The sequence below is a fragment of the Ochotona curzoniae genome, unplaced genomic scaffold (assembly GCF_017591425.1).
Source record: "Ochotona curzoniae isolate NIBS_2020 unplaced genomic scaffold, NIBS_Ocur_1.0 contig_1328, whole genome shotgun sequence".
In the NCBI taxonomy this organism is placed as follows: Eukaryota; Metazoa; Chordata; class Mammalia; order Lagomorpha; family Ochotonidae; genus Ochotona; species Ochotona curzoniae.
Window position 1 is genome coordinate 202,607 of NW_024465041.1, and position 26,697 is coordinate 229,303.

The 26,697-nt window shown below is 42.9% G+C and overlaps 2 protein-coding genes and 1 pseudogene across 2 annotated transcripts; 1 reads left to right on the forward strand and 2 right to left on the reverse strand.

Annotated features, from left to right (window-relative positions):
- The first annotated feature begins 6,315 nt into the window (after positions 1–6,315).
- LOC121146643 (olfactory receptor 7A10-like) lies at positions 6,316–15,626 on the forward strand. The gene is made up of 2 exons (XM_040966177.1): positions 6,316–7,212; positions 15,606–15,626. The coding sequence occupies exons 1-2, from the start codon at positions 6,316–6,318 to the stop codon at positions 15,624–15,626; spliced, it is 918 nt and encodes a 305-aa protein (XP_040822111.1).
- Positions 15,627–15,920: 294 nt separating this feature from the next.
- LOC121146437 (olfactory receptor 7A10-like) lies at positions 15,921–16,526 on the reverse strand. The gene has a single exon (XM_040965823.1). The coding sequence runs from the start codon at positions 16,524–16,526 to the stop codon at positions 15,921–15,923; it is 606 nt and encodes a 201-aa protein (XP_040821757.1).
- Positions 16,527–20,790: 4,264 nt separating this feature from the next.
- Positions 20,791–21,597, reverse strand: LOC121146441 (annotated as a pseudogene).
- Positions 21,598–26,697: the final 5,100 nt, after the last annotated feature.

Sequence of the window (26,697 nt, forward strand, 5' to 3'; positions counted from 1 at the left end):
GGCTGCCCAGTTTTCCACCCAGCTCCCTGTTTGTGGCCTGGAAAAGCATTAGAGGATGACCAAAGCCTTTAGAACGTTCATCCATGTAGGAAACCTGGAAGAAGCTCCTGGATTATGGCTCCTAAACAGCTCAGCTCTGGCTTTTGTGGATATTTGAGGAGTAAACCAGCAGATGGAAGATATAATATTTCTCTACATAAATATCTCTATAAATCGTATCACCTTTATAATAATATTTTAATTTTAATTTAGAAAACCTGGGTGAGGAGGCAGTATACTGTGGGAAGTATTACTATGTCCTTAAAGCCTAGTGTGTGACTCATGAGACCTAATCATTTTACACAAATAAAATGAAGTGCTTTTAGTGTAATCCACACACAAGATCCATTTGGCGAAATCAAAGTGATGTATCTAAAATGGTCTCAGAATCAGAGATTACCTGAACTCTATAAACTTTAAATCTCATATATTGCATTTTTAGCCATACATGTTGTGTGGAGTAATTTGGTTTTGATGATGGGCATGCACTACTACATAAACAAAACTAAATAAATATAAAGCAAACAAATTCATATTTACAGTTTCAGGGAAATAATGATACTTCCCATGGTACTCTTCCTCAATCACTCACTTTCACCATCCCTCCACCTTACTTATTGCATGATGATCTTCACTATGAGAATGTGGTCCAGCTTAGAAGTTATCCCAGTGAAATCAAGTTCTTGAAATTTTTCATGATTCTACAGAAGCGAATTTCAATAATAACCTATGTTAATGCAGGTATAACAAATAAGCATGTGTGTCCATGTAGCCATGAATGCTACGAATCAATACCAGATCAAATGCTGAAAACGAAAAGCGGGGCATTCATGACATGTACTCATTGATGTTGACAATCATTACTGTATCAGTAAGCAGATTCAGGGTAACAAGCCACCACAAAATCAATGTTACGGAGACAGAGAATGTCTGCCTCATGGATGTGGAAGACCTGAGAGAGTTTCAGGTCTGCCTCTGTGTTATGACTGCAGGTGGGATTTGAACCTTGATAACTCAGAACACAAGGCATCTGTCTCTACTATACACCCATGCTTGAGTGATCCCAGGGACATTATCAAGACCAGCTTCTCTTTTCTAGTTTGGGGAAAGTGTAGCAGGCCTCTGATATGACATAATGTGATTTTGTTTCAACAGACAAAAATGTCCTCGGGATACAAAATCATCAATACTGGATTTTGCTGACTTCGATGCTTATGTCTTGGGAACTACTCTATAGAAATAAAGTTGCCTTATTGTGCAGAATAGCATCCCTTGTGGTGGTGATGTGTGCAGGGGTTGAAGTCCCACAGAGAAATGTGCCTGATGAGCAGGCATAAAGAGTTTTGCACAGCTCTCGTGCCAGAAAATGCCATCTTGGCAGCCTGGGATTTAGTTTTGTCCAGCTCAGAGACAGACTCTTGGCGGCTCTGTGCAGTCTTCATTGGGGAAAATGTTCCCCTCTCCATCTGGAAGCTCACACAGAAGTGTTTGCACTTCCACTTAAACATCTGCCTACCTGAGACCCCTCCAGGTAATTCTGAAAGTCCAGAAGGTGCTGTAGAAAAGGCTCAGAAGTCAACAGCCAAGAGCATTCACCTGTGGCCACCTGAGAGCCACACTATATAGACCTGGGCCAAGAGGGAGCAGGGTGCAGGGAGACCTGTTTGCCTGAGTCATGATCTCAGTGAAGTGCTTCTGCCTGAGGATTAAAAGGCAAGTATTCACAGAACTCAGCAAGGCAGGGTCACTGGGGACTAGGACATGAATGTAACTGAAGCCCATTGGAACAGGGAATGGGACAGGTCACAAAGAAGAGGTGCTTCCAATGGTTTGTGGAATGAACTGCTATAGAAGCAAGGTGTTGGCTATGGAGGGCTGTCCAGGGACATGAGGGCAGGTCATTTTTCTCTGTGAGATGGGTCTAAGTGAGTATGCTTTAATGTTAACATGAAAAATCAAAACTCAAGCTGCAGAAGCAGTACTTGTGTCACACACATTGTAGCCTCTTGTGTGGTTGATTCACAGTAGGAAAAATTTAGTGGTAAAGGGGTACATTCATGAACTTCCTCTCCCATTTCCAAGAGGTCTTCAGAGATCTCTTGGGACAATCTATATTATGTTAAAATCTGACTATGCATGACTTTTTAACAGCTGTGCTCATGAAACATTACTCTTAATTACTTTATTCTCTGAAATTTTTAGGCCATTTGCATTTCCTTAGATCTATACCTGAAGATATTTATGGGCTGGTGAGATGCTGCCTGCACTGCAATTTTCTGGGTATGTATATTTTTTATTTGTGATTGTATGTCTGCTACTTGTTGGAGCTTGTCATCTTCTAGAGATTATGTCTCTAAAAGTTATATCCCTTACTTCTTAAATCTGAAAGCAACTGTTATCATTTGATTAAACAGCACGTTCATCTTTCATTAGCATGTTTGAATCCTAATAACCTTCTTATGAAATTACACTGTCAGAGATTGTTTCCTTTCACCATTTTTAGCTTTTTTTTTTTTTTTTTTTTCAAATTTCAGAGTAGTTGAAGTGTAGGACTGGGGAAGGGATAAAGGGTAAAATATCACTATGCTCTTAAAAATATATATTAGATTTCATTTCATCCCTTTGTATAAATTAAGCTCAACGTTGTCAAATCAAGAATTTTTTTTCCTTATAATCTCTGATCATTTTATTTTAAATAGGTGCCTTTTTTTCTTTGACAAGAATTTTTTTTTCAAATTGAGAAAATTTTTGTCAAATTAAGAAAATTTTCTCTTAATTTTTCTTAAAATTAAGAAAAAAATTTAAAAACAATCATAACTGTCACCACTGGGAGAAAAAAAAGAACTTAAAATACTCACCTTCACTGTTGTGCAAAACACCCATCCCTCTCATAGTGATTTAGAAGACTCTCTATGTCCCATGCACATACTCATGTACTGTCTATACAAATACATGAAAATAATCCTTTAAACAACATGAGTTCTTGTCAAAGTCAGGAGGACATGCTCAGCTGAAGATCTTATCTATGTCTTTCTACATGCTCATCTACATTCATTTTCACCATGAGGTGTCTGATTCTACATTTTTCAAACATGTTTTTCAGCTTTTTTTTTTTTTTTAAAGAAGGAACGACACACGGGGAGAGAGTGAGTGAGTGCCTCTGTTTAGTGCAACAGCCTTGGCTGGCGAGACTGAAGCCAGGAGCCAGGAACTCCATCTGGGTCTTCCATGAGGAGGACAGAAATCTAAGCACTGTGGTCAGATTCTGCTGCCTTCCCAGGAGCCAGGAACTCCATCTGGGTCTCCACTCAGATGAGGATTGGGGTCAGCTTCTGCTGCCTTCCCAGGTGCATCCCCAGAGCTTGATCTGCAGCAGAGTAGCTGGGATTCAAACTGCAGCTGTGATAAAGGACACCAGCCTTGTCAGAGGCGCTTAGCTTGTTACAGACACCACAGTTCAGGTCTCTAGTTCTTGTGATCATCTTAATGATATGTGAGGTGTGGACCCAGTCTTTATTTTGGCAGATAGAGAGCCACCTGTGCCAGATCTTACAAAACATTTCAAACTTTGCTTTGTAAATTGTAATACTATTTTGCTATGGACTCAATTTTGTCTTGAGTACTCTACCTTAGTCCCCTCATTTTTTGTTTGTTGTCATGAAACCCACATAGTGTGAGATAATATCCGTGATGTAAAGAAAGAATATTATATACATATAGAATATCTACATAGAAAAGGAATATTACATATGTGAAACACTGTTAAATTTGAAAAACATTTTTGAATTAATAACTTTAAAATAAAGAAAAATTGTAAGAGATTAAACACCCATCTATGTACAGGACAATTATTGATCAAAGCAATCAATTATGGCATTGCATTTGTTCTATGCCAGAATATTTCATGTCACATATTTTGTTATCAGACAGTCACTAATTGCTCTATGAATACATGTTTATGTTAAACTGTTGCTATGCAATTCATGCTGGAGATTTTCTTTTGTTTAAAGCATTTTTGGAGAATCTCAGTGATTTGATGTTTTCTCCTGTTCTTGGAACTTCCTTACTTGAAATCTGTTTCTATGTTATGCACCCCTGTTCACGGGACCATGTTAGGATTAAAAGAGAAATATAACAGGCAAGTTAGCTTTCCATTTAGCCCTTGCAGCAGTAAAGGGAAGTCATTATATAATTAATGAAATGCCTGTGACATAATGTCTCTAGGGACATATCAAAAGGAGAATGTTATTTCACGTAAAATTATGAAGTAGTTACTATGTAAAGAAAGTGTGTAGTAGAGACTGTTGGGGAAAGATGAGAACTAGAACCAGAGAGTGCCTAATGGGTTGATGAGACAAGAGACAAAACCTCAGAATAACAGAATAACAAATATGACATCCCTGAAAAAGATAGTGAAGGCCTGCCCTCAGCAGCCATCACACCAAATAGAGACCAACTGCTCCAATAATATGCAATAGATGGGAAAAAATACAGGTTGACACAAAAAGTTCCAACTGAAATGTTGCTGTTGTTTGTGTGCTGCCTTGGGGAATTGCTGGTTTATTCTCTGCTTATTTTTTTCCTATTACAGTGCTCATTGTAAATGTTTCTCAATGCTACTGGAATATCATCACTTTGTTCCATTAGATGCATGATTTTTAACCATCTCCTGTTTTCTGCTAGGCATTAAGGATTTATAATTGGAACCGCGTGTGTCCAACACCAGTGAAAGTTCTTCTTATGATCTCTCTGGAGGTCCCTGATCTTGTTAGATCCTCCTTAGGGACAGTCCTATTTATTTGGTACAAATTTTTTTTCTGTACATGACAGATAATGGACACATAGAAATATAGCCATTGGGAGAGTCACAAGCTCAAGTAAAGTAAATGTACTGTTTGCACACTGTCACAACAGTTAGTGTGACAGTGACAGCCCCACAGAGCTCCTCTCGAATGATGTGACTGTGATGGGTAGAGAGTTTGTGCTTAATGAAAAAGGGGACCATGGTTTTCACTTGTGTGTCACAGAGGCTTGAAGGGGATGATAGAAAAACACAACTAAGACAAGTGCCAATGTCGCACATTCCCGGTGTGTTCATGCATATTATTGTGTGTGTGTCCACGTGTGTGAGGTGGTGAGCAAAGACTGTAATAGGAAAAGGCAACTAGGCTCATCACACAGTCTCCAGCATGCACTAGTTCAAGTTCATGGTTATTTCACTTTCTCATGCCAAAAAGATGAAACTCTTGTGAATGCTGACCGTGCCACAAAGGTCGTGATCTCTCTCACCTGTAGAAAGTGGGAGGTGAGGCACAGATCCCATGAGCTGTGCAATTCCCACTAGCAATACAAGCTGCTAAAGCACAATATTTGAGAACTTCTTTCTTTGTACAGTATGTTTGAGCTTCTTTCTTTTTACAGTATGTTTTAGTTAAGAAGGGTATATTGCCAAGAGCACCAGCGTCCTCAATTGTCACACATGATACAGTAGGCAAAACACACAAGCAGAGGTAGAAATAGAGCAGCCCCCTTTTCACATCAAGGAAAGTGTGTGCAGCTCATCAGAGAAAGATGAACTGCAGTGACTTGGAAAGAAGGACTACCTCCATCTTGAAATGTCATGGGGATGAGTCTAGTGCCTTCCTCAATATTCTCAATCTCTCAGCCCTTTCCCTGTTGCTTAGTCTTGTTTTTAGATTCTGCTCCGATGGCTTTGATCATCTGAAATGAGCCCAGCCACAGGAACTCTGCATGACCCATGGCTCTTGCCAGACACTCCATTTCTCAGACAATTTTGTGCACCTGCTTTATGTTCGTTGAGATCTTAATCTTTGTCCAAATGACACATAGTTTGCTGGGATTCCTTGATCTGGAGATACAGGAAAGTACAGCCTGATTTACCCTTGCTCTCTTACACCTGATTTCTTTACTTTCCAGCATAGCTGTGTATCCAGTGATGTGTTGCATGGTTTGTCTTGTCTTCTTCACTCTTAGGGATGTTTGTTTCTCAGGGCTGCTCACATACTGCTGAAACATGCCTGGAACATGAAGATTCCACATCCTATGCTCAAGGGCATCATGGAATCTCATTGTAGCTGCAGCAGGTACAGCCTCATTAGGAGGTAAGGATCAGTGGAGAGGAATTCTACACCAGAGAACAGAGGCATTCTGGGGGCATTCAGACTGACATGAAGAACACACATCATGGTTCTGGCAGCATGTAACTAGTGCTCACATCTATGCATTTTTTCATCTTTTGGTATTCACATTGCTGGCATGGAATCAAGGAACCAAACATTGGTTGTGGAATTCCTTCTCCTGGGACTTTCAGAAGATCCAGAATTGCAGCCTCTCATCTTCATATTATTCCTCTCTGTGTACTTGGTCACAGTCAGTGGAAACCTACTGATTGTGCTGGCCATCCTCTCTGATCCACACCTCCACACGCCCATGTACTTCTTCCTCGCTAACTTGTCCATGGTGGACATCTGCTTCACCTCCACCACCATCCCCAAGATGCTGGTGAACATCCAGATGCAGAGCAGAGCCATCAGCTATGCAGGCTGCACCACGCAGATGTTCTTCTTTCTCCTATTTGGAGATTTGGATGACTTTCTTCTGGCTGTAATGGCCTATGATCGGTTTGTGGCCATCTGCCATCCTCTGCACTATTCAGTCATCATGAACCCCCATCTCTGTGTGCAGCTGGTTCTGGTGTGCTGGATCATCAGTGTCCTGCCTGCATTTTTAAACAGCTTACTGGTGCTGAGGCTGAGTTTCTGCACACATGTGGCAATCCCTCACTTTTTCTGTGAATTGAATCAGGTTATTAATAGAGCCTGTTCTGACACCTTTCTTAATGACCTCATGATGTATTTTGCAACTGTGCTGGGAGGAGGTCCCCTGGCTGGAATCCTGTACTCTTACTCCAAGATTGTCTACTCCATCTGTGCCATCTCGTCAGCTCGGGGCAAGTATAAAGCCTTTTCCACCTGTGCCTCTCACCTCTCTGTTGTTTCCTTGTTTTATGGAACAGCACTGGGTGTATATCTCAGTTCAACTGCTACGCAAAACTCACACTCAACTGCAGCAGCCTCGGTTATTTATACCGTGGTCACCCCCATGTTGAACCCCTTCATCTACAGTCTCAGGAATAACGATATCCAGAGGGCTGTGAAAATACATCTGAGGGAAATCTTCCGATGGCCATTTTTAAGTCATAGCCACAAATCAGGCCTTTAAAACTCAGGGCTTGCAGAAGTACCAAGCAGAACCTCCCCCTACTCACCTGTCCTTCTGCTCATTTTCTGAAGTCTTTGCCTTGTTCCATGATTTGTATTTTGCTGCTTCTTTCTAAAGTTTTCAGTTCTCTTGGAGTTTCACACTTCTCTTCCTTCTTCATTTTTCAATTTTCCAAAAAATGTTTGCAAGTTTAAAATTAAACCACCTTGATTTCCTTTCTGAGTCATAAAGTGATATGGTGTATTTCTGTTAAAGTAATGAACAACATTCACCACCAATTTTGGTGAGTCTATGGCATGATGATAGTGAGAGAGGAGTTAGAGTGGGTAGTAGGCAGTTAGGGTATTCTGGGTCCCCAAGTAAAAGAGAATTTCCCCACCATGTCTTGAACTCACCAGAGCACGTCTCTTCCAAGGGTCGGAGTGCTATTAGCATATCAATTCCCCACCTGAAGTATCGGCCATTACCTCCCGGCCACTGTGGGAAGGCCTCAGGCCGATCTCTTTATCATTGAAAGGAGAGCAGGAAGAAGTAATACACATCTGCCTAAGGCCTGGAATGTCCTATGTCTGGCACCTCTGTGGCCTTTTGTCCCAAGGCCAGGTACTATGGAAACTAGGAATTTTCTTTGTTCATGGAGAAACATCTTTGAGGGAAACCTTTAAAAGGTGCATTCCCCACCATTGATACGGGTTCTCATTTTCCTCCTGCCACTATGGCAGAGCACTAGGGTTTTGCTTCTTGTCCTCCTGACACTATGGCAGGAGGTAAGGGTCTTTTCTATCTCAAAACCCCCTCCCGTCGCTAGGACGGGAGTCTTCTCTTCTCAGCTTTTCTAATAAATCTTGCGTTAAAACTAAACTGTGTCCTCATGAAAATTCTTCTTTCCTGCGAGACAAGAATTTGAGGTTGCTGCCATACTCGGAGTCAAAAATCCTGCAACAATAGTTCTGTGTATTCCTGGAATAAAGCAGTTGGAGATACATTTATGCACCATTGTCCATTACTGTGGCACCAAATCTTAATCCTTAGCGTGACAGAAAGTCTAAATTCTCACCTTGCAAGTAGCTAGATCCCATGTGGGTGCCAGTTCTTGTCTAGGCTACTCCACTTCCCATACGATTCTGTGGTAATGGCTTTGGAATGTAGCAGAGGATCGCTCAAACTCTTAATTCCCCGCACCCATGTAGGAAACCTGTAAGATGCTCCTGGCTCCTGACTTTGGATCCATACAACTCTGGCCATTGTGGCCATTTGAGATGTAATTCAGAATGGACGATCTTTCTGTCTCTGTTTGTAAATCTGATATGCATTTCCAGTAAAACTAAATAAATCATTACCAAAATAGGTTAAGGCCCTGCTGGATGATGCCAATATATTATATCAGTGTTTTTGTCAAGTCTCAATTGCCTCATTTCTCAATCAGTTCTCTGCAAATTAACAGAGGGTAAAGCTGTCAGGGGCCTTTGGTAGTGGTCCTGCAGGGCCTTGGTTGCCTTGCTCAGATCATTGGGCTCATTTTTACAATGGGTTCCAGATCCATGAGCCCCGGGAGCGGGGTTCTGGCAGAACCAGGTCACATGTTCCAAGACCTTGGGCCTTTCTATGAGAACAGGTCCTCCTCATTGGATAAGACAGAGCAGTTGGTGGCAGGCCCTTATGCACATGGAGAATATTGCAGCTCATTGGACTCTGCAGAGGACAGCTGGTACCATAGCAGAGCAAGATGATCAGAACAAATTGGACAGCTACTCCAGCCAAATAATGACAGCAAAAATTTGGTCAAATGCAGATGCTAAGGTCGATTATGTTAGTCAATGGATAGCAGGAGTATTTCCTCATCTTTGGATGGGAAGGATTGAGAACATTTCAGAACCATCCAAACCACTTGGACAGAAGCCACAGAAAGGGCTCCACATCGGGACCCTAGGTTGATATTGGTGCATTCTCCATCTTTGGGTACTGGTGCAGTTTGGAAGCTAAGTATGCATTCTCCCATTATGTCTCTCCTTCCCCCAGAATCAGGAAGAAATAGAACATTTGGAAACCATGATCATGCTCACTTTTCCTAACCCTAGATCTTTCCCACCCTGATCAATTATGTACATATATCAAAAGTAACAAAGTAAAATCTGACAAAGGTGTAATAGTAACCAGTAACTACCCAGTAGCAGCCCTCACTGTAGTTGTGTCTCTCAGGGGGCCCACCAACTCTGATCCCTCGCCATCCATTTATTTTTAAGATTTATTTTTATTATTTTTTTATTGGAAGGCGGATATACAGAGAGGAGAGACAGAGAGGAAGATCTTCCGTCCGATGATTCACTCCCCAAGTGAGCGCAACGGCCAATGCTATGCTGATCCGAAGCCAGGAGCCTCTTCCGGGTCTCCCGCACGGGTGCAGGGTCCCAAGGCTTTGGGCCATCCTTGACTACTTTCCCAGGCCACATGCAGGGAGCTGGAAGGGAAGCGGGGCTGCCGGGATAGAACCGGTGCCCTTATGGGATCCCGGGCATGCAAGGCGAGAACCTTAACCACTGTGCCACCGCGCCGGGCCCTCGCCATCCATTTTTAATCCTTCTGTTGGGCAGGAGAGGAGGAGGGAATGGCTATCCTTAGTGGTTGCTTTATTTGATTTATTACATTCACAGTCATTACTTCAAAAAGTTCTTTATTGAAAAACGTTAAGCCCCTGTTGAATGATGCCAATTTAGCAGATCAGAGTTCCACTTCTCATCTCAGTTTTCCACTTCTAATTTGGTTCCCATAGGATGCTCCTGCCACCTGCATCGGATTCCTGGATGTCATTCCAGGTCCCTGGCCTCATCTTAGACAAGCCATAGACTTTGCAGCCATTGGGTACTGAAGGCAGTTGATGGTTGCACACTCTCTCTTCTCTCTTTCTTCTGTCTCTCTCAGCATGGCTTAAACAATAAGCTTGTCGCTGTCCCGCAGTGATGGACTTGGTGTACGGAGCCGATAATAACACACGTGGACCCTGAGTGATCGTCAAAGATGAAGTTTATTAGTGGCAGCAGACTTTATACACTGGGGGTTATGTAGGATAAGGGAGGAAGTATTTAGTTCATTAACAAAATCTATCAACAGTTTCTATGCTTTTGTTTGGAACTCCTTTTGTCTTGTATATTCCACCAAGTGTTCTCACACACATACTGTCCACTCAACCGTTCTTATACAAATGATCTCCCATCAGGTATACAAAAGGTAGCCATTTGGTTGTTCTCATGCAGATACTGTCCAATGAACTGTAATCCTGTGCTTGCTGACCTTCTAGGGTCACAATGTCCTGCTACATAAGCTTAATTGTTTTTTCCTCATATCTCATTTTTCTGTCACCTTCTCAGCATACTCACATGTCTTACAGCAAAATTGGCTCATCACTCTATTAAACTTTGTTTATATCCAGCTCTGTCTTTACGGTGTCTCCTGTCAACTGACACAAGAGTATCAGGCACTCTTGGCTGACCAAGTACACATGTGGATTGCTGTGTGCAACGGATGTTGTATTTTCACAGATCGACTCCTTATGACTGCAGAGGCCATGCAGTACGTGTGGAGGATACGAAGGTGTGTGGAGAATTGGTCCGTTGCAGGTTGGGCTGCAAGAAATTTCTTTCTGCATGGCTGGGCCCAGTGGATATCTCTACAAGCTACCTGAATGCAGTTCCACCTTCCTTTCCATGGACACAGGACTGAGAGAGGAGTTAGTGGGTAGTAGGCAGTTAGGGTATTCTGGGTCCCTGAGTAAAAGAGAATTTCCCCACCGTGTCTTGAACTCACCAGGGCACCTCTCTTCCAAGGGACAGAGGTGCTATTAGCATATCAATTCCCCACCTGAAGTATCGGCCATTACCTCGGCTATTGTGGGAGGGCCTCAGGCTGATCTCTTTATCATTGAAAAGAGTAATACACATCTGCCTGAGGCCTGGAATGTCCTATGTCTGGTATCTCTGTGACCTTTTGTCCCAAGGCCAGGTACCTTGGAAATCAGGAACTTTCTTTGTTTATGGAGAAACATCTTTGAGGGAAACCTTTAAAAGGTGCATTCCCCACCATTAATACGGGTTTTACTTCTTTGCCCCCTGCCACTATGGCAGAGGACTAGGGTTCTTTTTTACTTTTCCTCCTGCCACTATGGCAGGAGGTAAGGGTCTTTTCTATCTCAAAACCCCCTCCCGTCGCTAGGACGGGAGTCTCTCTTCTCAACTTTTCTAATAAATCCTGCTTTAAAACTAAACTGTGTCCGCATGAAAATTCTTCTTTCCTGCGAGACAAGAATTTGAGGTTGCTGCCATACTCGGAGTCAAAATTCCTGCAACAGGACCAGCCCACTGAAGAATTCTGTTATCTATTCAGGCATTGTTAACTGCTGTGGAGTTGGTGTTTTACTATCAATGTGAACTTGGAGGTAATGTCAGCGATAATTGTGAAAGGACCTTTTATTATTCAGGCTGTCTCTCTAGCTGCTGCCCCCATTTTACCATCCTTGATGTTTAGGTTCCCCTGTTTTTTTTGTTTTTGTTTTTTTTTTTGTAATGCATTTCCTCCCTTAACTGATTCAAGATTAAGTTGTAGAATGAGGATCATAGTAGGAATGTGTTACTTATTGATATTAAGAACTTCTATTGAGAGCTTTAAAGGTGAAACAAAGGGCAGAATTATTCTTGGGATCACCTACTTGACCAACAGGTGAAAAATCTGTGCCAGGGCTTGTGACTGTTTCTGGATTAACAAAGGGGACAACTTTCATGTGTTTTCCTTTGTGATCCTGACATCTTAGCAGTCTATTTATTTTCTCTTATGCCTACTCAAGCACCCTTCACACTTTTTGACTCGGCTGGAGCTGTACTTCAATACTTGGTGACTGCAGCTGCTGATCCTTGACCATGAGCTGATGTTGGGAGCTGGGATGTGAATCTGGGTCTCTCATTGGCAAACAGGAGAGTCTTGATGGGTGCAGGCCAATGGAGGTAGGCCATAGCCCAGCTGACAACTTCCAGGAATAAATGTGAATAGCATCAGGCAGGATTGCAGGAGACCCTAGCAGCTGCAAGATCTGCTGCTGGGAACATGCCTGGCAGGGGAACTGTTGGTACTTCCCTGCTGGCTGTACCTATTACTAGGTCACAGCACCCATCAGTTCATGTGATAATTGGGTCTAGATGACAATGTGTCTATTGGCTGGTGCAGGTGGACTGAAGCTTACCCTGCCCTAGCCAGTACACACAAGAGTCAAGTCTGATGTCACCCCAGGTGAGATCTCTTGGGGTTTCCCCAATTACATCTCTAAACTCTAACCCTGAAGTGCTGGTGTTGGACTGGGTCTCCCCAGTTGCTGATGCCTGAGTAGCGGACATCATGGAGACATGACAGCCAGCTTCTCTGGCTAGTGGGGGATGTTGATTGTTTCATCAGAGGATGGTTTTTAAAAGTACCTATGGGTTCTTTATCAGACTGGCCTGAACCTAGACCAGCCCACACACCTGCTGATGGATACTGTGACTTTGCAAAGCTTGGTTCACCCTGACCTCTGACTTTCATGTACCAATGGGAGGTCTAGCCCAGCAAGGGAGTCCCAACAGTTTCCCTAATAGGCCTGTTACCATTCCAGCATGTTGTGTGTATTGGTAGGTGCTTCAATTCAACCTGTCCTGGTACATGCACATTCTCAGCTCTTGCAGGTGGGTGTTGCAGCCCAGCCCACCTGAGCACAGTACACATTCTTTCCAGGCTCTCTAGTGAGAAAATAATTGCTCAGGTTTGGTCCCACCTGGCCTGCCTTCATTCTTGGCCCACAGAAATGCTGATATGTGCTACAGACTTGCCTGTACAAGCCCACCCCCAAAGCCAACTCTCATGCTCCACACAGGGAATTGCAGACTTGGAGGAGATTACCATAAGTTCTTTCTGTTCCCAGCCCCAGATCTCACACATGCCAGTGGGGGCAGTGGTCCAGCCTGGTACAAACTGCCCTCAGTCCTGGGCCTTGCATGTATTGTCCCCAGTTTGTCTCCTCACAGTCCCAGCTCCCATGAGTGTCAGGTAGGTTATGGTCAGATGAGAGTGTGGTCCAGCCTGGCTTGGCCTGTCACCACTCCCAGTTCTCCATATTACCAGCTAGTGTTGCTGTTCCGTGGAAGTGAGACTACAAATATCTTAGAGAATCTACACCCAAATCCAGTTCTTATGCATTCTGATGGGTGCTGTTGCCTCATGCAGTTCAAGGAGCATGTGTAATTGTTATGCTAATTAAGGTTCCATCAACAGGCATCTGTTATATATAAACAAAGGAAGACAACCCAGGCAATGAAGTCTTACCTTTTTGTAATCAATTCTGTGCAACTGGAGAACAGTATGTATACTCAAATAGACCAATTCTTAAAAAGACAAATTTATGTAGTAAAGAGAATACTGAAATGTTACAGGAATGAAAGGTGGAAAGCAGTCCATACACTGTAAAAACTACACATGGAATTAAAAATTATTTAGCACATAGACAAACACCTCATGCATTTCTTTCTCCATAAAATTTCAGATCCCTTATATTTCTGGAAAAATGATTGCACTAAATGTGGGGGAAAATATCAGGAAAAAACTGTGTGTCACCAGCGAAAAAAGAAACAATGCAATGCAATTTTTTTTTACTTGCAGTATTAACAGAGGAATTAAGCATTAACAAATATAAAACTAGACAGTGTGAAGACTAAGCAAGCTCTGCTTCCTCTGATAAATTCATGTCAGTATCTGACCTTGAGCCTGAGACATGAGTCACTGACACTGCTCAGCCCCAACACTGTGGGTTCCACAATCATTTATGGAACAACAGATTTTTTACAGCCCTCTTCCTGTCTGTGTTCATCAGGCTGTATTTGAATGGGTTCAACATGGGGTGACCACTGTGTACATCACTGTGGCTGCTGCAGTTCAGGCTGAATTTGGGGCAGTGCTGGCATTGAGGTACACACCTAGTCCTATGCCATAACATAGGGAAATGGCAAAGAGGTGAGAGGCACAGGTGGAAAAGGCTTTATGCTTTCCCTGAGTTGACGAGATGGCACGGATGGAGAAGATGATCTTGGAGTAGGAGTACAGGATCTCAGCTAGGGGACCAACTGAAACCAGCATAGTCGCAAGATACATCATGAGGTCATTGATAATGGTGTCAGAACAGGCTCTGTGGACCACATGATTTATCTCACAGAAAAAGTGGGGGATTTCCATGTGTGTGCAGAAGCTAAGTCTCAGAACCAGTAAGCTGTGCACCAGTGAGTCTAAGGCAGCTAAGACTCAGCACACCAGCACCAGCTGCACACAGAGCTGGGGGGTTAATGATTGCTATGTAGTGCAGGAGGTGACAGATGGGCACAAGCCGATCATAGGTCATTACAGTCAAGAGAAAATCATCCTACGCACCAAACGATATGAACAAGAACATCTGTGTGATGCAGCCTGCATAGCTGATAGCTCTGTTCTGCGTTTGGTTGTTCACCAGCATCGTTGGGATGGAGGTGGAGGTGAAGCAGACATCCACCATGGACAGGATGGTGAGGAAGAAGTACATGGGTGTGTGGAGGTGTGGGTCTGAGAGTATGACCAGGACAATGAGTAGATTCCCACTGACAGTGACCAGTACATGGAGTAGAATAACTCAAAGATGAGAGGCTGCACTCCTGGGTCCTCTGAGAATCCCATGAGAAAGAATTCTCAAAGCTGAGTTTTGTTTCTCCTTTTCATGTGGTGCAGATCACTATCAGCAAGAAGTAGTTTTAACTGAAACATATTTATGCAAAATCAACATAACCAACAGAGAAGAAATCATAAATTTATGTTCCAGTCAGAATGTAGGTCCCTCATTTCAAATGGCTTAGTTCCTTCTGGTTCCACACAGTGGATCACTGAGTAAGAATTCCTTGCCACCCTAAGTCTTTTCCTAAATCATCAAAAACATCTCACACTGCATGTGATGTGCTTGAACACTTTAAAAATACCTATTTATCAGTGGTTACAAACTCACCATAAAATGTCCAATTTCATATATGAAATAGAAAGCAGGGGATGAAGCAGTGTATAATATGTAGTTTCAACTATCTTAGTAATGAGATTCAATCCTTTTTATAAAGTGAACTGCAGTTAATTGGTGTCAATGGAGGCAGAAAGTTTTGACTTTGAGTAAATGACTCAATCATATTAAGCAAAGAGGAATCACAAAGGATGTCAAATGGTAAGAACAACTCATCTTGGAGCAGGTTAGAAATATATATACAACTGAATTATTAAGACTCTACTTCACAAGATATGACTAGCTCACCCTCTTGATTACTTAGCTTACCAGAAATAACAGCTCCCTAACATCACCTAGCATCAGGACATAATATTAAAATACATTTTGCTATCCCAGGATAAAGTATTTTTTGAAGTATGGTTTCCACTGAATGCTTATTGCTTTTCTACTATTGTGAAGACAAACAATTATAACTTGAATGAGTATAAGTTGCTCACCATCCCTACAGAAAAACACAGTTATGCTCATCCTTATCTGTATCATCAGTTTTGGAAATAATGAGGGTGTAATCTTAAAAAGAAAATGACTCTGCTTCATAACAAAAATTGTGTAGATTTCATAACATACCTAGTCCTGTGCCATAAAATAGGGAGATGGTCAAGAGGTGAGAGGCACAGGTGGAAAAGGCTTTCTTCATGCCCTGGTTTGATGAGATGGTACGGATGGAGGAGATGATCTTGGAGTAGGAGTACAGGATCACAGAGAGAGGACCTCCTGCCAGCAGCACAGCTGTAAAGTACATCATGAGGTCATTGAGAAAGGTGTCAGAACAGCCTCTGTGGACCATCTGATTTATCACACAGAAGAAGTAGGGGATTTCCATGTATGTGTCGAATCTCAGCCTCAGGACAAGTAAGCTGTGTAAGATGCCATCCAGGACACTGATGGTCCAGCACAATAGAACCAGCTGCACACAAAGTGAAAGATTCATGATGACCATGTCGTGCAGGGGGTGACAGATGAACACAAACCTATCATACACTATCACAGCCAGAAGAAATCCATCGGATTCTGCAAAGATTATGGAGAAGAACATCTGTGTGATGCAACCTGCATAGCTGATGGCTCTGCTGTGTGTCTGGATGTTCTCCAGCATCTTGGGGATGTTGGTGGAGGTGAAGCAGACATCCACCAAGGACAGGTTACCAAGGAAGAAGTACATGGGTGTGTGGATGTGTGGGTCTGAAAGAATGGTCAGGTTGATGAGCAGGTTCCCAATGAAACAGTGACCAGGTACATGGTGAGGAATAATTCAAAGATGAGAGGCTGCAAGGCTGTGTCCTTTGAGGATCCGAGGAGAAGGAATTCTGCAAGCTGAGTTTGCTTTCTCAGTTTTTTTGTGGTGCATGTCACTACCAGGAATAAGTAGTAAGCAACAAACAGAAATTCACAATACATGTTTTCCTGTTCAGCATGCAGCTCAGTTTCTGCTTTGGTTAGTCCCCATGGGATCACTGATGAAAAATTCATTTCCACTCCAAGTCCTTCCCTAAAGCCCCAAATACAGATGCAGACATTTTTGTTCATGCAATTTGCAAACTAGTGAATTCTCCAAATTTTGTTGACCTCTGAAATGTATACCTTAAGATTCTTTTGGAGCAATCATTTTGTATTATAAGAAACTAACCTTTGAGACACATTTTCCATTGCACTGAAGCACATTCCAAGTACATATGAAATGATTCCATAGAAGAACAGCTGCTGTTACAGTGGTCAGTATTTGTAGGCAAGGAGATGAAAAAAGACAAGTACAGGGCCAGACAGGGTAGATTAGTGGCTAAAGACCATGCCTTGCATGCACCACGGTGCCATATGGGACACCAGTTTTTGTCCTAGCTGCTTCACTTCCCATGCAGCTGCAAGCTAGTGGCCTGGGAAAGCAGCAGAGTGTGGCATAAAGCCTTGGGACCTTGCAACTGAGCGGGATACCAAAAGTCGAAGTTCCTTGGCATCTTGCTTTTGATTAGCTCAGCTCTGACCATTGTGGCCGCTTGGGGAGTGAAGCAGCGGATGAATATCCTTCTCTGTGGCTTTCCTCTCTGTCGAGTTGATATCCCATTATAACTAAATAAATAAATCTTTTAAAAAGACAAGAACAGAACTGTCTCACCCGACAGCACACCACAAAATTGCTGAAATTGTAGAACATGTAAATAGTTGGAAAAACTTGAGTTCATTCAACTCATGGATGATGCAATAAGTGTTAAGCACGTGTCTTTGATAGAGCTGATCTTACTGTCTGGTTACGATACAATGAGTTATTCAAGAGTGCATTGATTGAAGACGGAAGACCCTGAGACCTGTGTGTTCCAGCAGCTGCTACTATTAGGATTTCCTTGAAGACATTTCCTCCCTCCTGGTCCTTTCCTGTCAATACCGGGACAGTCAGTTACACCAACTCCTCACTTCCTGAATGAGCACTGCGGTTACTCAGTCTGTGGAGGTGGTTCCAGGAACAAGAGTGTTTGTTTCCTCTTCTCTAACCTGTATCGAGTGGTGAACAACCAAGCTCCTTCACACTGCAAATCTGGTACAACCTCACTCCCACATGTCCTTCCACATTGAAAATTTGTTCTCTACTCGCATAAATCTCCAAATGTTGCAAAGTCAGCTCCATGTGTTCTAGGCAGTTTAAGCTTTCCATTTTCTATTAGAATTGATCTTTTCTTGCCCATATTTCTTCATAAGCAATGGTTATTGCCCGAGGAGATCCAACATTTTCCCACCATTGATAATTATGAATAAATGCATTAACCAGTTAAGTGTAGCAGTCAGCAACCCAAGACCTATCTCAGGTGTTAGCTAGGTTAGTTGAGTTCTATGATGACCCCAAGAAAAGCTCTCTGTGTCCACAGCCAGGCTCTTGTAGTGTCTGCCAGGCTCTTCTGCCTGGCAACTACAGGAGGAATGTGTATGTATGAATGCCCAAATTCATGGTGGATGGTGGATGCTGGAGACTGAAGCTCTGTCCCAGGCACAGCACCAAGCAGGAGGGAAGCTCTGGTCCCTGAGCCTAACTCAGGAAGCAAATGCAACAAGCAGGCTGCTTCTAACCCAAAGTTGCAGTCATAGAGAACTCAGCAGAGGAGCTACTTAGAGCTCCTAGCACCTGCTCATTAGGCTGCTCTCTGACCTCTAAGCACCTGCTGTCCCTGAGGGGCTTCTGGCCATGGCAGAAAGCCGTTTCCTTGCAGGTGTTTCCCAAGAGACCCTGAAGGACTCAGGTGAATTCTCTTTCTCTTTCTCCTGCTATGCGGCAATTGCAAATAGCTGCCATTTAGTTTCTCATCTTAAAATGTTATGTTTAGTGAGAGAAGACAGTTCTCCAAAGACAATTATTATGTGTCTCATGATAGGTTGTAGTTGGTGCTGAACATAAAAAAAAAATGTAGAGATGGAAAGAGCATACTGAGATTTGATTGTTTTTTCTGCTCCTGTGAAACTGTGATTTCTTAAAGCTTTTACTTGTTGAATTTGATGTTTAGTGCGGCCCTAAGCCTGTGATTCATGCATTGTAGTTCATATTTTAACAATAACAGAATGATTTAATATACATTTCAAAATAATTAGTGGTATACATTTCTTAATACTTACATAGGATAATATTTAGGGAGACAGAAATGCATTTACTTGATTGATTTTTACACATTATTCACACATATTAATTATGTTATATACCCTAAAAAGTTGAAATATTTTCTGTTATTCAAAATAAATTAATGTAAAACCCAAAAAAATATGTAACACCAAAGTAAATTTTTATGCAATCCAAGTATTTTATTTGAAAATATTAAAAAAGAAAAAATGTATTTCCTGGATCAAAATAAACAGAACAATTCACACATTCTCTGAAAGCAAACATTGCGGCCTTCTTCATTGAGTTATATTGAAGCTACACACAAGAGATGAAACAAGTTGTGTGATTTGTGGCTGAATTCCTCAAGTGGAAATTCATATTTATGTAGCTGGAAAAAATAGAATAAAACTTACTAATTGTTCTTTGCACTTAGACAATGTTAAGCTCTTACAACTCTAGTCATACACTTACATTGGACACACAGCAAGGGCACCTCAGAGGGTTCATGTAAAACTGAAATTTGTTGACAGTTTCCTGGGGGCCTGCATTATGACTTTGCCCTCCCCAATTAGTGCCCCAATTCAAACCCCAGCTGCTTAGCCTGTGCATAGGAGGCTATCAGAATTCGAACTAAGATGTTGAGTCCTCTGCACCCCATGCGGGAGGCACAGGTGGAATTAATGGTTCTGTGTTCAGCCCTCCTCAGGGCTTTTAGATGTCTGTCACTCACCCTTGAATTTGTCAACTTGCAAAGGCACAACTTGCATGCAACAATCAATTCAAAAGAGGACATTTGGCCTAAATGGTGACTAGAACCCCAACTATGGCATCTTCACATTTGTCTGTGCTGTGGCATCTGCATTTTACATGCAGGTGTGTGTGTGTGTTCTGTGCTCTGTCCACATGTGTGCTCACATCCATACCTGTAAGTGTACTGAATTTAGTGTGACCTAGAATTATATTTAGTTGGGATTAATTGAACATTCATCATTTACATCAAGAAATGTTTTTTCCAAGTACAAACTCTTTAGTCAACAAGTCTTGTTTGATGTCTTTGTTTAGCCCTAAGCAGTGATGTGTTCTGCTCAGGAGAGCATTCCCATATTTAACTTTGGGGTTCTTGTGCAGCTGGAGGGGACAACCACTTGCTGCTAAAGCAGATCCCAGGGAAACAGCAAGAAGTGACTTCTAACCAGGATGGCTCAAAAACTCACACAACCTCCATGAGCAACTCAAGCGTAATAATTAAGGAGTAAATTATGGGAATTTAAGTGACATGATGATTCAGAAGCTATCCTTCTCCGGGTACACCAAATGAAACATTCCTGTGCATTCGTTTTACAGGTGCAATGACTTTGTTCTTGGTCTGATACCAGGACCCTGTCCATGATGTATGTTCAAAGTAGAACAGAAAATATAAACATGTCCACCAAGAACAAAATTGTCCACTAACAACATAGATACTGCTAGGTGTGTTTGCTGTGTCTGTGATGGACACTAGCCCAGGGAACTGAAAAGGAAACTGAAGAGTTTATTAGAAAATCCTTTACTCTTCTCTGAGACTTTGGAAATTGGTACATGTTACAGGTGCAATCAAAGGAAAATAATGAAAATATCCACAAGAAATCTGTTAAATACAAAGAAAAGCAAAAATCAAAAAAAGAAAAAAATGAGATGATTAAAATTATAGGGGGCGGGGGGGGGTAAAACAAAGCAGTGGGAACTGCAGTACACAGGCAGAAGGAACAAGTTCTATTTTCACAATCTGATCTTAGAGTAAGCTTTCTTGAAACTGAGACATTGATCTCTAGAGTGTTTAGCACATTTTTAGCCACAGACATTGGGCTGTTCATAAATTCCAACCCACAGATCTTTTCAGAGCCCTCTTGGTGTCTGCACTCGTGAGACTGTAGATGAAGTGGTTCAGCATAGGGGTGACCACAGTGTACATCACCGAGGCTGCTGAAATTGAACTTGGGTTTTGAGAAACAGCAGAACTAAGGTAAACACCTAGCCCTGTGCAATAGAATAAGGAGACAACAGAGAGGTGAGAGGCATAAGTGGAAAAAGCATTATACTTGCCCTGAGCTGATGAAATGGCACAGATGAAGGAGATGATCTTAGGAGTATAGGATCCCGGACAGGGGAATTCCACCCAGCAGCATTGACACGATATAAATGATAAGATCATTAAGAAAAGTATAAGAGCAGGCACTGTGGATCACCTGACTCAGTTCATGTGCAGGCACAAGGACAGTCGCAAAACCATTAAGCTTTGCAACAAGGCATAGAGGAAACTGATGATCCAACGTATCAGGACCAGCTGCACACAGAGCCAGGGGTTCATGGTGACTGTGTAGTGCAGGGGGTGACAGATGGCCACAAACCTATCGTACGCCATCACGGCCAAGAGAATATCATCCAACACAGAGAGCAATATGAAGAAGAACATCAGCTATGCAAGGCAGCCTGCATAGCTGATGTTTTGGCTCTGTGTCTGGATGTTCTCCAGCATCTTGCAGATAGTGGTGGAGGTGAAGCAGATGTCCGCCAAGGACAGGTTGATGAGGAAGAAGTACATGGACGTGTGGAGTTGGGGGTCAGAGAGTATGACCAGAATGATGAGCAGGTTTCCGCTTACAGTGATCAGGTACATGGAGAGGAAGAGCCCAAAGATGGATGCCCGGATCCCATATGTCCGCCATCATGGGCACATGGTCAGCTGGGCTTGGGCCTGCCAGGGCTCCAGGGCTGCTTCCTTTGGGGTGAGTACACTGACCAAAGGGGGAGGTCTCTGGAGCCGGGCTAGGCAGGCCCACCCGCTGCTCTCATTGGGCAACAGACGGGATTGAGGTGGGGCGCGATCTTGGGCCTGAGAGGTTACACTTCCTGTCGCCTCTCGGCAGCAGGTGGGTCCTGTGACAGGGCGTCTCATGCCCGGATCCCATAGGCCCGCCATCATGGGCACATGGTGAGCTGGGCTGGGGCAGCTAGTGCACCATTTGTTGCCAGGCTTTGCCTGCTGGATGCCCAGCAGGGGAGCTCTGTGATTTTGGTGGTTTGAATTGCTGCTTATGTGGCTCCACGTTGAACCTAATGTGTTTCTGCGAGGTGAATACATCCTAAAGTTTCCCAATGACAGTTACTCTTCCTTTAAAGAATGTGTTACCACTTAGCAATGCTGACCACCAAATACCAGTTCATGCTAAAGCTTTGGCATGGGTCTTGTCCAGTAGACACACTAACTGGATTAAGGCTACTGTCAAGGAGCATGTGGGCTGGAATGGGGGCTGCGTTCTGATCAGGTAACAGTGAAATCCCCCTTGGCACAATTGTGGACTAGGACTGGACACACCAGGCTGGACCAGACCCCAGCACTGTCTGGTGCTCCTGGGGGACCAGGATAGACGTGGGACAGACTAGGCTAGGTTGCAACCCCTACTGAACCATGTGTGAGCCGTATGTGGGAATGGACTGGATGAGCCATGGCTGGGCTGAAATACCCAACAACAAGAACCAGCTTGGGTGGAAAGCTAGTCAGGAACTGAGTAGGGCTGGCTCATGGATCCACTGGCATGCACAAAATCTGGCACTGGGAGAGGTTCTGATGGAGGAGCCTGGGCAACTCTTCTGGCAGGACACAGACCCCACGGGTAAGCGCAAGATGCATGAATGGAAACAGCCCAGAGCAGGCCACAAGAAGTTTCCCACTGGCATACATTAGTCATGGATTGGGGGCAGACCAGGCTAATCAGTTAACGTCATCACTGGCAAATCTGAGCACCAGAACAGAGTAAGGGTCGAGCAAGGTTTGGTTGCGATAAAAACCAGTCCACACTACAGAATGCCAGGATGAGGTTGACTGTGCCGGATGTGACTGCAGTGCCCATCCAGCACACGTGAGAAACAGGAAGTGAGGTGACAGAGCCAGCGGGGGAATAAGGGGTGGTTCCCCTACTGGACAGCTACTCCCACTGGAGAGCATGAACTGGGATGGGGGCAGATCAGACTAAGCAGGGCTACAACACCTGTGCGTCTCATGTGGACTAGATCAGGGAAAAGCCAGGATGGGTGGATTGTTCCTATGGGTGCAACCTAGAATTAGAATGGGAGAGGGCTGTTTGGGCATAGCCGCAGCATCAGCTGGCAGAAACTGGCACTGGGTGCCAATCCTGTCAAGTTAAACTGCAGAACCACCTGGAAAGTGCACAATCCAGGAGTGAGAGACCTGGGAGGGAAATAGTGGGTTCCCCCCTGTTGGGTTACCACTCCCACGGGAGGACATGAGAACTAGGACAGGGGCTTGGGTTGCTAGACCGAGAGGCACTCAACCACAGCCGTGAAGGCTTGACTGTTGAGCTGGTTAGATGGATCCAAGCTTCAATGCCATTTGCCATGTACGAGAGCCAAGGGGGATGTGGGACAGATTGGACTGGTCTGCCACACATATTGGCAAACCAGGGTAGGGGGTGGGCCTGGTGGGGGTTATTGTGGGCCGCTCTCACCAAGATGCAGCTCCCACTGGTTTAGGTGAAGACTGAGTATGTGCTGTGCAGAACTAGGCTGGACTGCAACACCCATTGGTTCCAGTAGAAGGCGGGGCTGAAAACAGAACCAACCCAGCAATTGCAACTACCAGCTGACCGGGTGATGGACTGTGCTGGGCACTGTGCTTGCTGGTGCATACAAGTATCTGGCCTGGGAACACCTCAGACGAAGTTTCTTTGGTGATCTCCCCAATTGAAATGCCAGACACAGAACCCTAACCATGAAGGGACAGAAGATGGAACAAGTTAATCAACCACCTCAGCTATAGGTTGGCAACAAAATACCAGGCAAATAGAGACGCTATGATGGACAATGTCAGTTAATGGATTTTTCAACAACCTCATTGTGTTTGGAGAGGCAAGATTTGCAGCAATTTCAAAACTGGTGACCTATTGAAACCACTTCAATGAGTATCTCGGAGCATGCCCCACATGCGGGACTTGGGGTGGGTGGGAAACCGGGTGGGGCTTCTCCCTCAGTATCCCCCTCTACCTCAGATATATGAAGGAAACAATATGGAAATAATAGTCTTACCCACTTTCCTGTAGCCCTTGACCCTTTTTGCCCAAATTAACTATGTAAAGATTGTCAAAATTTAAAAAAATTTTAAAAAAAGAGCCCAAAGATGAAAAGCCGCAGTGCAGGATCCTCTGAGAATCCCATGAGAAGGAATTCTGAAAATTGAGTCTTATTTGCTCCTCTCGTATAACTGATGTAACTACAAAAATAAAATAAAATAAAACGAACACGTCACAAGTCCTTTTTCCTCACCTGGCATGAATTTTCTATTTCTATTCTTATTTGGGAATTCAATGCTTTTATTTGTGTCTATCTCTACCAAACTAATTAGGAATCTTTTTTCCCCCCTCATATCCGCACTTTGTCCTGGAAGTTGTGTTCTCTTACTTCTGAGAGAAATCCAGTGAATATTGACGATGGTCCAAGCATGTGTAATGAACAAATGAATAGGACCGTATAACAACCCACTTGATCTGGACAGCATGGAGAACAAATTATCAGGGCTCTTAAGCATTTTAAGAATAATACTCAAAATATAACTTACTTTGGAGGCAAAAAACTGAAAGCCATATTTAATCATTTAACAACATGTATTCCTCATGAGACTTCTTGTGATGCCTTTATATATGTAGATTTCCTTATCTGTTCACACTGTAATAAACTGAATTAACTTTCAGGGATCTGCTCTGTTGTGTAGCAGGATGAGTTGCTTCCTGCGATGCCAAGATTCTCTATGAGTGACAGTTTAGTCTCCAGCTGCTCAGCTCCTGATACAGGTACCTGATACAAACTTGTACAAAGCAGCCAAAAATGACCCACTGTATCCCTGCGGGAGACCCGGATGAAGCACCTGGTTCCTGATTTCAGATTGGTTCATGAGTATAGTGAGGCAGGAGATGCAAGATTTTTCTTTCTTCAACTGTGACTCTGGTTTTCAAATACCTACATCAATTGTGAAAAGCTTAGGTATTGATTCTATTGTCCAGAGAATACTTGAGTTGCCTAGGTGCTCTCCCATGGCAAGAAAATGATACACAGTAAAGAAATGAGGTAAAAAGAAAAGAGCATAAAATGCATTAGTTTTTCTTCAGAGATATCTGCACTCCTATTGGGACAGACTTGAAAAAACTGTGAGGACACCTGGCTGGATTAATCCCACACTCCTCTCCTTCCACACACCAGGAAATCTTCCTCAGGGAAACTGTCAGCTTCAGCTTCTCTTTGTGGTATTGCCATGTTCTTCTTTCTGTCTAAGATCATTGTGGAATAAGCATATCACTAAACACATATCAGTAAGAAAGAGAATAGACTCATGGAGACAAAATCTCTAGAATATAGGTGAATCTTGAGGGACCCAAAGAGAAACGATACTTACTTGGTCACAGCCAGGACTGAATTCCAGTGACACACACTTAACAGAGAGCAAAACTTAGTAACAGATGGGAACAGTGTATGCTGAGGGCAAAAAATAATATTATTTGGGGATTATTATTTATTATTTAAAGTCTTCACACCATGAAAGAATGTTATCAGCAATATGAAAGGCAAAAACAACAGACCAAAAGACCCAAAATGCAGACTTCTTAAAGATAAAATGGAAGACAAGATGATTCTGTCTGTTCGCTGTTTATTTAGTCTTGTTATGAAGGAGGCTGTCTGCTTTCTCACTTTGTTTGGGTGCCACCTTTTCTTTGTTGGTTCTACCTTTTATATTTATTCTCATTTGTCACAAGTCTACCACATTACAGTGTAAACAATGTTCCCAGATAATAATCCTCCCAGGGCACTGCCAGATGCACCACTACCCCATTGTCCACTGTTGGCACTGTTATACATCAAGATCCCAAATGAGCAGGACTGCACCTGCCATGAGAAGTGTCCATTTCCTCAAAGAGATGTGAACCCATGTGCAATAAAGAGAGAAAAACCATGAAGACGGTGAGACATTACGTGAGAAACTGCAGCAGGGGGATGAAATCAGGTAAAACGATTTGGTGACAAAATATAGAACAAGAGAATTCAAAGGAGTTACATCCTTACATAAAATTGGTTATCAATGATACTCAATTGATTCCAATTACATTATTAATTAAATTTATAAGACCTAGAGATTAGATCACTTCATCTGTAACCAAGATGCAATACTGAAATGTATCATTTGAACTTCTCTAAACATGAATAGATCAACTGTTTATGAAGGCCATTTGTGCCCAAATGACAATACATTTTGTTACTTACAGAATAGCACACAGTGCTGAAGACACAACAGTGAATCCCAGTGACATGACAATGACATGAAATTACATTGGAAGGGTAATGTACTGAATAAAGCAGACAGGAAGAATGTAGGGATTTTAAAAAGCGATGGGGCCACATAACTGGAATGACAGGTAGACCACCACATAGGATGTATACATCTTCATACAAGCCCATAGACACATCCTTCCAGAGAGAGAACTGGAAGGTAGATAGCAGAGATGGGAAAACGCGAATCCTTTCATTATAAAGTATGCAATACCTTAAGCATCGATAACAACACTATGACTCCACGGTGCAGAAGCAAATACCTTGATAAAACAGTGAAGTAAATGATGGACAAGATCACAAATACATTGAGATTCATCTGGAAGGCAATGACTGCAAGCAAATTTCATCAGTTTGTTCCTTTATATACATGAAATAGTGTTTT